This window comes from Episyrphus balteatus, chromosome 3 (assembly GCF_945859705.1).
Source record: "Episyrphus balteatus chromosome 3, idEpiBalt1.1, whole genome shotgun sequence".
Taxonomy (NCBI): domain Eukaryota; kingdom Metazoa; phylum Arthropoda; class Insecta; order Diptera; family Syrphidae; genus Episyrphus; species Episyrphus balteatus.
The window spans coordinates 127,288,212-127,303,192 of NC_079136.1; the positions used below are offsets into that span (position 1 = coordinate 127,288,212).

At 33.4% G+C, this 14,981-nt stretch overlaps 1 protein-coding gene across 2 annotated transcripts in view; it reads left to right on the top strand.

Annotated features, from left to right (window-relative positions):
- Positions 1-14,981, top strand: part of LOC129913021 (serine-rich adhesin for platelets) — a 54,928-nt gene that overhangs the window by 35,680 nt on the left and 4,267 nt on the right. Inside the window, exons 2-6 of one of the 2 annotated variants that reach the window (XM_055991355.1) lie at positions 7,888-8,090; positions 8,232-8,550; positions 8,799-8,944; positions 11,554-13,302; positions 13,408-13,452. In XM_055991355.1, the coding sequence (XP_055847330.1) occupies positions 7,888-8,090; positions 8,232-8,550; positions 8,799-8,944; positions 11,554-13,302; positions 13,408-13,452 (2,462 nt within the window). The remainder of the gene's footprint in view (positions 1-7,887; positions 8,091-8,231; positions 8,551-8,798; positions 8,945-11,553; positions 13,303-13,407; positions 13,453-14,981) is intronic. The other variant, XM_055991356.1, reaches the window with a different exon arrangement.

Here is a 14,981-nt window from a genome sequence, read left to right on the forward strand (position 1 = left end):
CGCTAGACCGTTACTGTCGTTGGATTGTTCACATTAGCAAAATTAATGTTCATCTTACTTACCTGTTCGAAGAGTTAGTCAACCTGAAACTGTTTTTACCTATCAAATTTAAGTTAAATTCCGGATTATGAGAGTCCATTCACGATGAAAAATGAAGATGACATTAGGTCTGTTTGGGTACTGCCTAAAACAGAAATATTTCTACTTTTTTTCAACATTTTTAACCCAAACCCTGTTTGGGTCTCTGGAACTGTGTAGTTTTGTACATTATTTTTGGTAAAAATTGAAATATTTCTGTCTTAGGCAGTACCCAAACAGACCTATTAGGTAAGTGAAATACTTCGAATGGGTGCGTTCAGAAATAAATATCTTCAAATTGTTAAAGTGTAATAAAACTGAATACGAAGTTCTGAAAAAAGTTCATAATGCATTTACTGTATGAACACAAAGTTGTACTTTGATATTAATGGCAGGTGTCAGATTTCCCATAAATAAGATTTAAAACTAACATTGGAACCGTTCAGGAAACATAAACTCATTTTGCATACAGCCCTAACTATAATGGATGTAAAAAACGGGTGCTAAGTCAAAAATTAACGAACTGTTTCTTTTCTTTCTGCCAAATTAAAAGGGGAACTGAAATATACAACTAGTTTTCATAGAGCGATATGAAAACAAAACGGAACGAATTGTAGCAATCCGCTATTATGGGTGCGCAATATGATTTTCTTGTAATCGTATATTTCCATACGAAACCGAATAAACTGTATACCTACTATTATAGTTAGGCCTTAAGTTGGAGCAAACTTTATTGATAGCTAACCAATCAGAAGCCTGAAACTAGAATAAATTTTTATTCCGTAACGTTTCTAAATATCTACACTCAATAATTCAGAATTTCTTAAGACTTTTCCATTCTCCAGTACCAACTCAACCGACCCCACTGTGTATGCATCAATTGTTTGTCGCCTGTATTGTCTGCTCCGTTTGTGCATAGTGCATTGTAACAAGAAAAAAAAGACGCATTCTTACTTGCCGGGTGTAGTTTTGTATACAAAGTATAGTAGTACCTTAGATACTGAAGTTCGGTGGCACCATGATAAATGTGAATGCATGCAGTAAAAAGAAGAAGAAAAAAAAAATTACTAAACATCAAAAAGCAAAAAGAAAAAAATATGTGTATAATCCTACAACAATACAACATCATGTGGAAGCCGCTTTAATTGAAGCTTTTATTTTGCAATTTGATTTCCCCCTTTCCGTTGCCCCTGGTTTTGTTATTGTTAGTTTTGTGTATAGCTTAGGCGGCTGATGCACTTTGCTTTCCTCATAACATAGCTTGTCACCTTTGGTATTTTACGCAGGGATTTGCTGAATCATCACTTAAACTACATAACGCCTCCAATTCAACGTCATATGAGCATATAAAGTAGGCAAAGTTCTTGATTCTCTTGTTAGTTCGTTTGTTTTTCATTCTTTGCGGACTTGAAAATCTTAATGACAAAATTGAAGTTGTGGTGATTTTTTGTTGTTTGTTGGGTTGGTGCAACTTTAGTTTTTTTTTTCAAGACAAGTTTTAAGTAAACAACGTGCGTTCAATGCCTTTGGCGGAAGTTCATGTCCCAATTAAGTTGATTTGATTGTTTTTTCCATGAAAAAACAATAAAAATTTTTTTTCGAGCATAATTGTAATTCCTTTAATTTTGAATTAAAAATTGCAAATAGTGCACAAACAGAACTACGACAAAACAAAGTCGTAAACAATTTTTTGTTCGAACATTGGAATTTGCAATATGGCACCTTACAAATGGGTGTGTTCAGTTGAATTGTAGGCCACAGATGGAATTTTCGATACTCAAATGTCAAATCAACTCGTATTACGGTTTTGAATTCATTCAACTTCTGGATAATAATACATTTTTGTTTTCATCATTTTTAATAATTTTATTTTAGACTTTTTTCTTTTCCGTATTACATTTTTGATGGAATGAAGTATCCTATAACAAACTGACAAGTATTTGACACTTTGCATCTTCTTGTTTTGACAGAAAAAGAATATTTTTATGAATGTGTTCTATGTTGAATTTTTGAACGTTTAAATATATGTACATATCTCCAAATCCAATTATCAATTTCAATTAAAAGACATCATATACTTCAAAAAGATTGTCAAGTAGTTAATTGTCATTCAAATGTCAAGTAAATGGTTTGATTTAAGTTTATTGACCTCAAATTGTTAAGGAATTGATTTTTTTTTAAACATTGTTGCAGTGTGTGTTGGCTGTTTGGCAACCCACATTTTAATGTAAGACAACATTGTTATACTTTTTTTTGCATATTTGCTTTCGGAAGCTCCACAGAGTTTGTCATTGGTTTTTGTTTTGTTTTTTTTTTTTTTTACTTTGTTTTACTAGCATTTAACGAAAAAGAGGGCATCCAAAGTGAGTGACCGAAAATCGTATTTGATTTGGTTACACCTATTTAGTTGTGCAAACAGTAGCGCGATTGTTTAAAGCAAATATCAACCACCAACCGTAAGAGAATAGTCGATGTTTGATGAGTGTCAAGCTTTAGGGCCAGTTAATCGGATATTGGGGAATTTGGGGTAATTTAGCTGGTTAAAATTGATTTCGAAGAACAAACATTATAGAAAATTGATTTTGGAGAACGAAGATTAGATAGTTTGTTTTGAATTTTAATTTGTTTTCTTTAGAATATCAGAAAAGAAAAAAATCCTGAATATGATACTACTTTGGACGGTGTTCACATTAGTCTCACGTCGCTGACTCATTTTGAGTCCGTAGATTTTAAATGAGTTTTAAATTTCGTGCCTCTTTTTGACATCTCTTTCTCACAATGAAGTGCAAGTGAGAAAGCAACACATAAACGTCCAAATGAGACGGCGGAGTGTGGCCGTCTTGTGGTGAACACCGTCTTGTGGTTTAAAAAAAAAACCGTTTTGTGGGAATATATTTTGATATCTTTTGTCAAGTTTTAGATAAACCGAAAAGGATAGAAGCAAAGAGATGCTTATGTCAAACATGAACTAATCGTTTATTTTCGTTGTGTCAAATGTAAAGAGAGAGTAGGTTTGTTCGTTGTTAGCTGTAGGGAACTCGCTCCGAGTTCGTCGTCAAGCGTTTTTTGTAGCTCCTTTTTCAACCAGAGTTATTTCCTCTGTATTCGATGTTCGCTCTGAACGCACCCTGAACAACTCTGGATATTTTTTCAGAGCGCGGAATTCAGAGTTATCAAAATCAAATCAGCTGTTGTTCTTTATTAAGAAAAAAAAAAACAATTGTTTGGAGCTCTGAGGTGTTCGATGTAAAATAAAAACCCGAGAAACTCTGATTTTTTTGACAGTTGATTGACCTAGTGAAACACACAGCTTTCATATTTACTTCCGCAAAGTGCGATAGGGAGCCCACTTCTCGTCCGAAAACAAAACTGAACGAGTCTGAATTAAATGTAAAGTAGTGACCTAAGCGCCATGTAGTTCTAAGAATTGTAAAATCATTTTGTTATTTTACATTTTGTTTGGAAAAAATCTCAACCCGTCATTAAAAAAGAAGTCGAGTGGAATTGTCATCTGACACTTCTTGGGATTCAAATCAGATTTAAACCACCAATAGCGCATTAAACTTAACCAATCCCCAATCGAGTTTTGTGTACATGCTTAAAACTGAACGAAACTAAATAGGTACCTTACAAAGTTCTTTAAAGTAATGTAGGTTGCATTCAACGCCAAACAAAGACGAATATAAATGGTCCAATGTGGCTCCCTTGTGGAACGACAGATGTTGCTTTAACTGAATTTACGTAAACAAGAAAGAAATCTCAATAATTAAGGTGAAAATCTTCACGATGAGAAATATTATTAATCACTGAAGATACGACAATGCTTATAGAAGTTTGTGAGGTCTGAGTTCAACTTGGAGAACACCAGCCTGAGTACCCTGAATCTCAATTTACAACGTAGGTACTATCGGATGAGATATGGCTTCCACTGCTGCCCTACATAATTTTAAGCTAGGTTACTTTCATTGATAGCTGACAAATCTGAGCTGCAAAAAAGTCTGAACGCTAGGAAGTTAAAAGGGACTCAAGTTTTCATTTTGATTCTTTTTTTTTTTTTTTACACAGTTCCACAGTTCATCTTTTATAATTCAAAATCTAATACGTTAATTCAATATAAGTTCAAGTGACCTCAACTCCAAAAATGTATAAAGCGTTTCGCCCAGGTACGACAGTGGGCTCATCAGTTAGATCTGTCGTACCCTTACCAAGACGCCTTATTTTGGTCGATGTTTACCGCCACTATATAAAACTCACAGCATGAATATACTTAAAATAAAAATAATTTTAATAATTTTTTTATTATTTTTGTTATTTTTTTCTTCGTTATTCTAATACGTTAATGTGAGTAAATTCTCTTTCATTTGTTTTTGTTTTCATTGTGTTAAACTTGCCATAGTGTGTGACTTGCACAAATGATTACAATTCCTCTATCCTTTTTCTTTAAAACAAAGTTCTATTGTTATCTTCACAAAAGCTTTGTTCCAGATAAAATAAACAAAATCTGTCAACCCAGTCATATTACTCACTTTTTATACAAAAAAAGGAAAACAAAAAAAAAAAAACAATTTTCATTTTTACTCCGAACTGACCTTAACCTTAAAACCATTATTATTCGTGGAATACAAAATAATAATAAAAAATGAATTAAACGCTATCTTTCAATGCGTTCGATTAAGTTGCTGGCTCTGGTGTACTTGCTCGTGGGAAAGAATAGTGCCTTGCATGTGACGCACTCTTAAAGATTGGTTTTAGTCACGAAAAGATTTCTTATTGTACTGTACAAGTAGCTAAGGTATACCTCTATATACAATTGTTTTCTGTCTAGAGTCCTCTTCATTCCTGCGCCAGCCACAGTCAACCCACTATTTATTGTCAGCCACCAAGATATGTCTTGAGTGGGCCAAAAGACTAAAACAAAAAAAAAACAAAAATAAAAGGGAAATAAATTCCCCGCATTGTGCATTTTCGAGGAAATGGCCATGACAACAATGGAAGAAGAAAAACAACGATGCAACATGAAAAGGAAGGCGGCAACGAGCGGGCGGACGACGGAGTTAGTGGTGACTGTGGTGGTGCCGGTGTGGTGCCTCTTAAAAAACAAAAAAACCGAAAGAGTTGTTGCAGTGTCATTCAGATATAAACATATCGCGCGATATTGTTTGAATAATGAAATATCGCCTTGACATACATTTTTAGAAATTCAATTCAACCAGAATTCATTGAGAGTATATTATGGTATTTGTATGTTTCTGTTTTCAGTTCGTTTTTTTTTTTTTGTGTGAATATAGGACGAATCGGAAGTGGAGAATTAAATCCAACCCAACTCAACCAACCAACCAACCAACCAATCGACCGACATAAACGAAACGATGAACGAACTGTGTCATCATCAATTTTTAATGGAAGAACTAATGAGTTTCTAGAAACACAATATATAATAATAATTTGATAGCTTATCCATAGCCATAACCATAACCACATAGCCAACGTTAAAGCGACCAAGGAAGGACTTTATAATGCAATTGGCATTTCAAATAGAGAACAACTACAAGCTCTTTTTTTTTTTATTTTTGCTTTCAATCTATAAAATGAGAAACCGATATGATGACAAGCTGCAGTGCAAGATGAAAGAGGAATTTCTTTTTAATGATTTTGTTGTTGTTGTTGGAGAAGACTCGTCATCAATAGTGAAATCATTTCTAGATGGCCTAGACATGGACTCAAAAACAGTTAATCTGCAGTGCAATGTTCAAGGATGTGGTCTTAACAATGAAAACAATACTCTTTTTTTTTCGTTTGCATTTCTCATACAAAACTCAACAAGGATATCGCTATAATTAATTTGGTTTGTTTGGTTTTTATTTCAATTATACCTTTGGGGGTCGAAACGGAAGGATTCATTCAGTGTAGGTACACAAAAATACCATCACGAAAGTACAACCATTTTATAGAATAATAATAACATAGTGAACTTGAAAGTGTTGGAGTGGAAACAAAACGGAAAAGGACATTTTGTTGTTTTGTGTATGCACAGTTGTATTTATTCAGTTTACAGTTTGTGGTGCTAGTCTGGATCTCTCCCTCTCTGTCTATTTCTATTTAAATCAATGGAGTAAACTAGTTGACCTAGTCAAAAAATTGGCAAAAATATAAAAAAAAAAAAAAATAACTGAGTTAAAAATAGGACATGGACTCTTATTTTTCTTTAACATTTCAGCCACTCTGTCTCTGACCTCAGTTTTATGATTATTTTTTAAATAAAATGGGTATCCTTGTCTTTCTGTAAAAAGGAATAAATGACTTACGAACTGAAATATCTTTATAACGAATATTTTAATAAGAAATGAATAACGAATTGAACTTAAAGCAGGAATTCGTTCAATAAGAAAAAACTTGCAGTGGCTGTTGGACTTACAGTGACTTGATGTATGAAACTTACAAAAGACGTGTAAAAATAACAGGAGTTTGACATTAAAGATTTGTAATTCTTGAGCTTTCTTTACTTAATATAGTTTAATATCCACTATCCATGAGTGGTACTTGCATCGAAGAAACTGATCAGTTTTCGATTCTAGGTATGTCTGTTACAAACCACCTTTTATGGAATGAGCACATATTCGATGTGGCCAAAAACTCTGCGAAATGCTTAGGTTTCCTCCGGAGATGTAAGAAATATTTCAACCCTTCTGATGTGGCTACAATTTATAAAGCATATGTTCGTCCGAAGCCCTCTTTTCCTAAAGCTCGCACTGTGTAAATAGATATTAAGGGTACCCAAAACCCTTTAGTGCACGCAGATTATAAAAAAAAGTAAATTAAAGCTAAAAGTCCAAAACAAAGAAAAAATAAATAAACGAAAACAAAACTTCAATACGCAATAAAAAAGAAAACCTAATATTACGCCATCAAATAGCTAGTTGTTGTCCACCACATCCACCCTAAATGTGTTAGGCACGCGATAGAAACTAGACATTATTCTATGTCAAACTATGGCAATAAATCTTGATGATTTTGTTGTTAGATAGCATAGATTGTTGCTTGCGCTTAATTTTTTTTGCCTAAATTAAATATTAAAAAAAATTGATGTTGTATAAGGTCAGACATTGTGTCGTAGTAGAAGCATATGCTCCAACTATTTTTACAATAACAACAAAACACAAAGGATAACTTGAAGGACTCAAAGACCATGAATAAATTGAAAACTAAAGTCAATCAAAAAAGAAAAAAAAAAAAAACAGTAGCATGCTAGAAGTCTTTTGCCTATTTACCAACAAAAGGTTAATGATATCATTGGGTATAAAAATGGAACAAGAAAGAATCCTTATGACATCATTGGTAGTGGAGTGTAGCTTGAAAAATTAAAAGCCAACAAAGCAAGGGTAACATATTTGTTGGTTTTTTGTTTTGTTTTTTTTTTTTTTATTTGCTGTTTGTTAAGTTTTGTATACAATTATGGAAGCATGAAGCCGAACACAAAGAATCTGGGTTTGCTATGATGCGTAAAACAAAAAATGCGTATAATTAAGTAAGTTCAATCTGTTCACACAGAAAAGATGGTCTCTTTAAAGTGTTTTTCTTTGTTAAATAAGAAAATTCAAACAAAATATTATAGTTTAGTTTGTCTTTTGGTTTGAGGATAATTTGATTTTTATTAAAGATGTTGAGCCTGATGATGGGTTAGTTGTAAATCGCAATAAGACTGATAATACCGAACTTGTTAGGAATTCAAAAATTAATTTTAGCCAATAGCTTTCATTTCAATGTTTTCCCCCAATTAAATTATTTTTTTTTTCTCTTCTTCCATTTCAGTTTGCATGGTAAAAAGCATCTCCGAAATAGCCGAATTATATGTACAATCGTGCAACAAACACAATACAATACCAATTCCATCAGTATTGGATCATTTGAAACATATCGAACTGGACAAAACAATACGCCAACCAATTTTATTATTAAAAAATACCAAACTTATGCCAGCCGATTGTGAAGCATTGGAGGAAATTTTCAAAAGGGTAAAAAACCATCATTATAAAATTATTCAAATCATATCTCTCCTCAATATTTATATCATAATCACAGACCACACAGAGATCACCGCCTTGAGTGAGTTTATTTAAGATATAAAATTCTTAAAATATTCCACTCTATTGCAGGTTCAATATAAATCCATTGATGTGTCATCATGTGAATTGAATGAAGCTGCCGCCAGTGCCCTATTCGATATGTTTGAATATTATGAGGTGACAAATGAATTGGATATATCATCGAATGCTGATGGTATGACACCACGTGGCTGGACATCATGCATCTATATGGTTAGCCATAGTAGAGCGTTGCAGGTTTTAAATGCTCAGGGTAATCCATTGTCAAAGAATTGCGCTGATAATTTGGGTAGTGCATTGAATTCGTCAAATTTGCACACAATTAAGTTGGAACATTGTGGATTGAGGGGTAATCCATTGGATTCGTTATGTAAGTTTTAATTAATTTTATTTGTATATATTTTTAGCAGCTTCACAAAGTTGTAACTACCCGTAAGGAGGGTATCAGTTTTTTGTTTTTGCTTGGGAAAGCAGTAAAATGAATTGAAATGCCTCAACTCGCATACATGAATATATGCAGTTGAATACAATAAAGAGAAGGCTGCTAACTTTATATACAGAAAATACCTTGAATTAATTCCCAATAATAAATTGTTTTTGTTTTCTTTTTTGTTGCAGGTACAAAATTACGTAATAATCAGATATTAAAAGAGCTATGGCTTGCGTACAATGATCTCACATGCTTGGATGCTGATAAAATAGCACAATTACTTAAAACCAATCACTATTTACAGTTAATTGATATAAGTAATAACAATATAAAGGTGAGTTTCCATACAAAATTAAAGAAAAAAATAGTTGTTTTGTTCTTAAAACCTCATTATATAATATTGAAAAAAAAAAAAGTAAAATAGAGAAATGTATCTTATTTGATTGACATGATTAAGATCTATTCAGTAGGTACATATTAGTTGATTGCAATTTATCTGGATACAAAACAAAATTTATATTAATTTATTTGAATAACCTTGCGGAACTTTTCTATTATTTTCAAAATACCAGACTGCGTGGCGTGAAATTCCCAAAAACTTGTTATTATTTGTTTGTCGTTTTGAGTAGAACTCAAGTTCGGCTGTTCAAATAATTTTTTCTAATTTTAAATAGGTATATTTTTAAGATTTTCCTATATTAGAATATTGTTCTAAAATAATAGTTCAATATCAATATTAATAGGAAAGAAGTTTATAAACACTCACGTGAAAACTTAAAAACAATAGTGTTTTCAATTCAGATAAAAATAAAAAAAAAAAAAAAATAACTAATTTGAAGGTACATCGCGGGGGAGTAGGAGCTCCTCAATTGTTTACTAATCCACATTTGTTTCATTTAAATTTAAGTCGAGACAAAGCAAGATGTCTTTTTAGCATATCAGCCAACATATTTTCTAAAGAACAGTACCTACTTATACAAAAAATAAATTGATTGGCATTATTCAGAATTTGTTTTACTTTCAGCACCAATCATCGCAGTTGTAGGTAACTGCTTTAGATTTACTTCTATATTGCTGTTTTGACTTGATTTTGATCAGCGATGGCAAGTTTTATATTGAAAAACTTTACATCACGGCTAATGACAATTCTTTTCGATGTCTTGTCGAGTAGACGAAATCCCATGAAGTTCACTTCATATCCGACAAATGTTAATAAAGATGCTTTGTCATCGAACTTTTTATGTTTTTCTTTTGAGGACCCACAAAACCTATCGAAATTTTAGAACACCTATTTTTGATTAAAAAATAACTAGAGTCATTTGTTTGGAATTAATAATCATTGATTTTGCTTATAAAACAAAAAAAATGCATAAAGCAACATTTTGCACAGGAGTTCTTTTAAGGAAAATCGGTTTTCCAAATCTAGCACAAAACTCACAAAATTTGTGCGTAGTAGACAAAGCGATCAGAAAAAAAAAATCAGTGTACTTTATTTCAAAAATCAATCATCCACACGTCAGAATGGTTTGTTATGGTTGTTCTAAGGGTCCTATTTAGACTCGCGAATCGCTTGAAAAATTTGGCGAATCAAAGTTATTGTTCTTTTAATAAGCCATTTAGCGTTTTAAAAATTATATTTTCACATCGTTTTCTTTATTTTGACTGCATTGCGTCTATATTGTGTTATTGTTTCCCAAATCGTTCGACTCGCGAGTCATAATAGGGCCCAAAAAAAAACTTAGTATTGATTCCACGATTTTCGGTATTAGGTTTTCAAGCTCCCACATTCATGCGAGACGGTCTTCTTGCCATAAAGATTTTGTCACGACCTTCCTTAGCAAACAAAAATAATTAAGAACTCTGGTCTGATAATTTTCCGGGATAAATTCCAAAAAAAAAATAAATAAATTCTTAAAAAAAAACTGCACAGAACCACAAGTAAACTGCTTAAAAAAGAACTCAATGCTGAGTTGGTAGATAATTACAAGCCCAGAACTACAACTTAATCATGCATTAAAAGAATCATCAATTTCTGATTTTTTAAATGTAAATAAATTTTATGTAAAGGCATGATGCCTTAGAATGCCTTATAATAAGAAGTGCTCCATAATTCTAATCAAGTTCATCACCCGTTCTGATGTAAAAGGATCAGAAAACCTCTGACGGGTTTGGTGATTTTTGAATCAGAAACTTCTCATTATTTCTTAAAAAATAATTGGAAATTGTAGTAAAATATAAAATATTTTATTGAAAAAATATACCAGATGAATACAAAAAACAAAAATCCATTTAAAATGCATAATTGATTAAGTTGAAATGAAAATCGAGACGGTCTTCTTGCCATAAAGATTTTGTCATGACCTTCCTTAGCAAACAAAAATAATTAAGAACTCTGGTCTGATAATTTTCCGGGATAAATTCCACAAATAAATAAATAAATTCTTAAAAAAAACTGCACAGAACCCTTTAACAACCACAAGTAAACTGCTTAAAAAAGAACTCAATGGTGAGTTGGTAGATAATTACAAGCCCAGAACTACAACTTAATCATGCATTAAAAGAATCATCAATTTCTGATTTTTTAAATGTAAATAAATTTTATGTAAAGGCATGATGCATTACAATGCCTTATAATAAGAAGTGCTCCATAATTCTGATCAAGTTCATCACCCGTTCTGATGTAAAAGAATGAGAAAACCTCTGACGGGTTTGGTGATTTTTGAATCAGAAACTTCTCATTATTTCTTAAAAAATAATTGGAAATTGTAGTAAAATATAAAATATTTTATTGAAAAAATTTACCAGATGAATACAAAAAACAAAAATCCATTTAAAATGCATAATTGATTAAGTTGAAATCGTTTTCATTTCCAAAATCTTTTTTATTTATAACAAAAAGTATAAATTTAATATTGAACTTTCTCTTTATTTTATCTCTTCCAGGATGAAGGCCTTATGAAAATAGTCAAAGCCCTCATCGAACAGTCTACGGAACTAGAGCGCCAAAAAATCGCTGCTGCTGCTCTAGCTTTTGCCATTTCAGAAGCTGAACACAAAAAACGAATGCTAGCCAATAGTAGCAATAAAAGCGGCACAAATAATACAACAAATAACACCAATATAACAACACCAAATGGTACAAATGGTACAGGCACAAGTACTGATGATGAAATGACAAGTGGCGATAGTGATGCTAGTCCCGCCGAAGAAGAAGACGACGAAGATGAAGACGACGATGATGACGAAGCCGACGATGCTGATGTCGATACAGATGCTAATGATGCCGAAGATGATGATGGCACGACAACAGAAGACGATGGTGGTGGTTCACGTGTCGAAGATGATGATGATGACGAAGATACAGTAAAAACATCAACCATCAAATCAACACCACCCATAAATGGACAATCAAAGTTGGATAAACTTTTGTCCATGAATAACAGTGATAGCAGTGAAGAAGCACCCACCGACACTGTGGCTGCTTCCGATATTAGTGTTAGCGATGATATTTTTGATAGTACAAATGCCGTTGTGCCAGTGGTATCATCCACTCCCATTGTCGAACCAATATTGGATCAACCAGTGGCGAATAATAATAATAACACAGCGGCAGCGGTACTATTTGAAGAAAATGATTTGGTCGATGGTACGGCCTTGGCAAAGGCTGCCGCCACTCCCACCAAAGCATTGGATGTAAATAAAAACTCAACGAAGTTGGACGATTTTGACGATACCCACAGTACAGATTCAGCTTTTGAGAGCTCATCGGACGGTGATATCAGTAGGCACTTGCCCGATGAATTTGTAGACAGATTCGATGGCAAAGATGAAGTAGAAACGGCCACTATTGCAACAGAAGCTTTAACCACACCAACACCCACCCCACCTCCACCATTGGTGATGCCCATTGAAATGCAACCACCAACGACAACAACAACCACAATCACAACACCAAAACCAATCGAAGTCACACCTCTAAGACAGCTGGCTCCATCCCCGAATACCAGCTGTGACAGTTCCAGCGGTGACATATCCGCACTAAAGAACGCTGCCCTAACCGGCACAAGTCCCTCACCGTCACCGGGAATGCGTCGCACCGAGTCCACCTGCACCATAACTCAATCGACTCGCGTCCGATCACACAGCTCGGACAGTCTGAGTAGTGATAATTCGCTGGATGGCAGCATTAGTGATACCGCTAGCGGGAACTTCTCGACCCGCATCAACGAGAAACTAACCAAAAACGACACCCTAACTAGACAAAAGCAATTCGATGTGCCTGTAGATAGTAGTAAGACACCACACGGCCTTAAAGCTTTAGCCCTGTGGAATAATAACCTGACCAAAGAATCAGGTCCTCTCATAGCCGATTTGCTAGCGACCACAGTATCGCTGGAATTGCTCAATATCGGCAAGAATATCCTAAGCAATGATTTTGTGGCATCAATTCGTGATAGTTTGTCTCAAAATACAACCCTAACAACACTTGGCCTCCAAAGTGCACATTTGAGCTGCGCTGGAATACGTACATTGTCATCGATATTACAATTTGGCGGGAATAGCACTTTGCATAGGATCGATATCCGTGATAATAAAATCGAAGTGGAGAGTTTGAATATGCTGGCAGAAGCATTGAAGTCCAATACAACTGTTACTCAGATCGACATCGATGACGAACCAAAGAGGCTGTCGGTAAGTAGTGATGCTAGTAGGCAGTGTAATTTATGCAAAAATATTGATAATGTATATACGTACGAACAAAAAATGTTGTGCACCCATTATTATCCACGTAAACAGTTTGAGAGGGTATGGAAAAAATCACCATTCCGTTCGCACCGCGTGGTGAGTATTTTGAGAGTAATACAAAAAAAAAGCTTGTTGCTGTTTTCATTAAAAATTTTTTAGAATTCTTCTTTCAAAATATTATTCATGTTGTTGATGTTGAAATGAATTTTGTTATAAAATTTATTTCTTTTCTTAGAATATGTTGGTACCTATATAATTTATTTTAAACTAGAAGTTATTTGTTCTTATTTATAGAAATCAACTATGTTCCTTTCCCCAGAGTTAGTACGAGTATATTGTATGTAGAAAATTTTTGGTTGTTTTATTTATTTTCTTTCAAAACGTTTTTTGAAAAACTTTCAGTTCATGATAGAAATAAAAACGTACTGGAAAACAAAAGAAATTCGGTGAAGTTAAGGTTTCTCTTTTGGATTAAGAATAATAGTTCTCTTAAAATTTAAAATTTGCTGGTATCAATGTGTGTTTAGTGTTATCAAATTACGTCATAAATTTGGTACAATTGATAATCACATGCTGGGCCCTCTATCTCATCAAATTTCTTTTTTAACATAAACTTTCTGTTACCTACATGTGTTGTTCACTCGATCAATAGTTCATGCAAATTTTTTTAGCACATGTCCACAAAAACGCATTCTTGGATTTCTTCCTGGATTTTAAAGTTTTTTGTCTTTACTAAAAAGTTTTCTAATCGTCTTCTCATTGATTTTTATCCGCGTTTGCTTTTCTTGTTGCTACAGTTATTTGGAAAGCTGGGTCGCTAGGTGTTGTATTGAATTTTGGTTAAACATCCATTATCATATTTTCCATCAAACCAATAATGATGCCGAAGATGATTACAACAAAATTTTGAACATTAATGACAAATCTGAAATTACTTAATCGGACGCCTCTCCTCCGTTACCGTCTTAATATTTGTATAATTTAACTACATTTGATTAGTTTTTAGTGAAACTTCTAAGCGATTAACTATATGGTAGTTATTAAGGATTGCTTCTTCAAGGAGATAGAGGGGGTAGCAAGTGTCAGTCAGGACAGACGTCCTCCACGTAACTTTGAAATGGCCGTTTTGTCGTTTATCACACTCAACAAACCGTACTGCATTAACTGCTTAATCTTATGCAGTCACTATGTGAAATACTTGTTCAAACAATTTCTTGTTAGCTAAAACAAATGTTTCCTTTGCTAAAGAAATAAAGAAAAAAGCATATTTTATAAGTGAAAAGCTTTCAAGAAAACGAGTTATGCATTTACTTTTCGCAATATAATAATGAATAGAATTCAATTTGAAAAAGTTTTTTTTTTCTTAATTTTAACTATTGCCTGTAAGACCTAAGGTCTTTTAAATGCATACTGCACGGCACTACATAGAAGGAATAGAGAGATAGATAGTGAATTGGGAATAAGATGATTTTATTATCTCATATAATCCCACCGATGGCTTCCAAGTTGGGGGATAAAGAAAAGAATGCTGCCTGAGGAAGGGCTCGAACCCACACCTCTAGGTTAGCAGTCAAGCACTACATCCATTGCACCATTGCCACCCGTTGAAGTTGTTTTAAATGGTT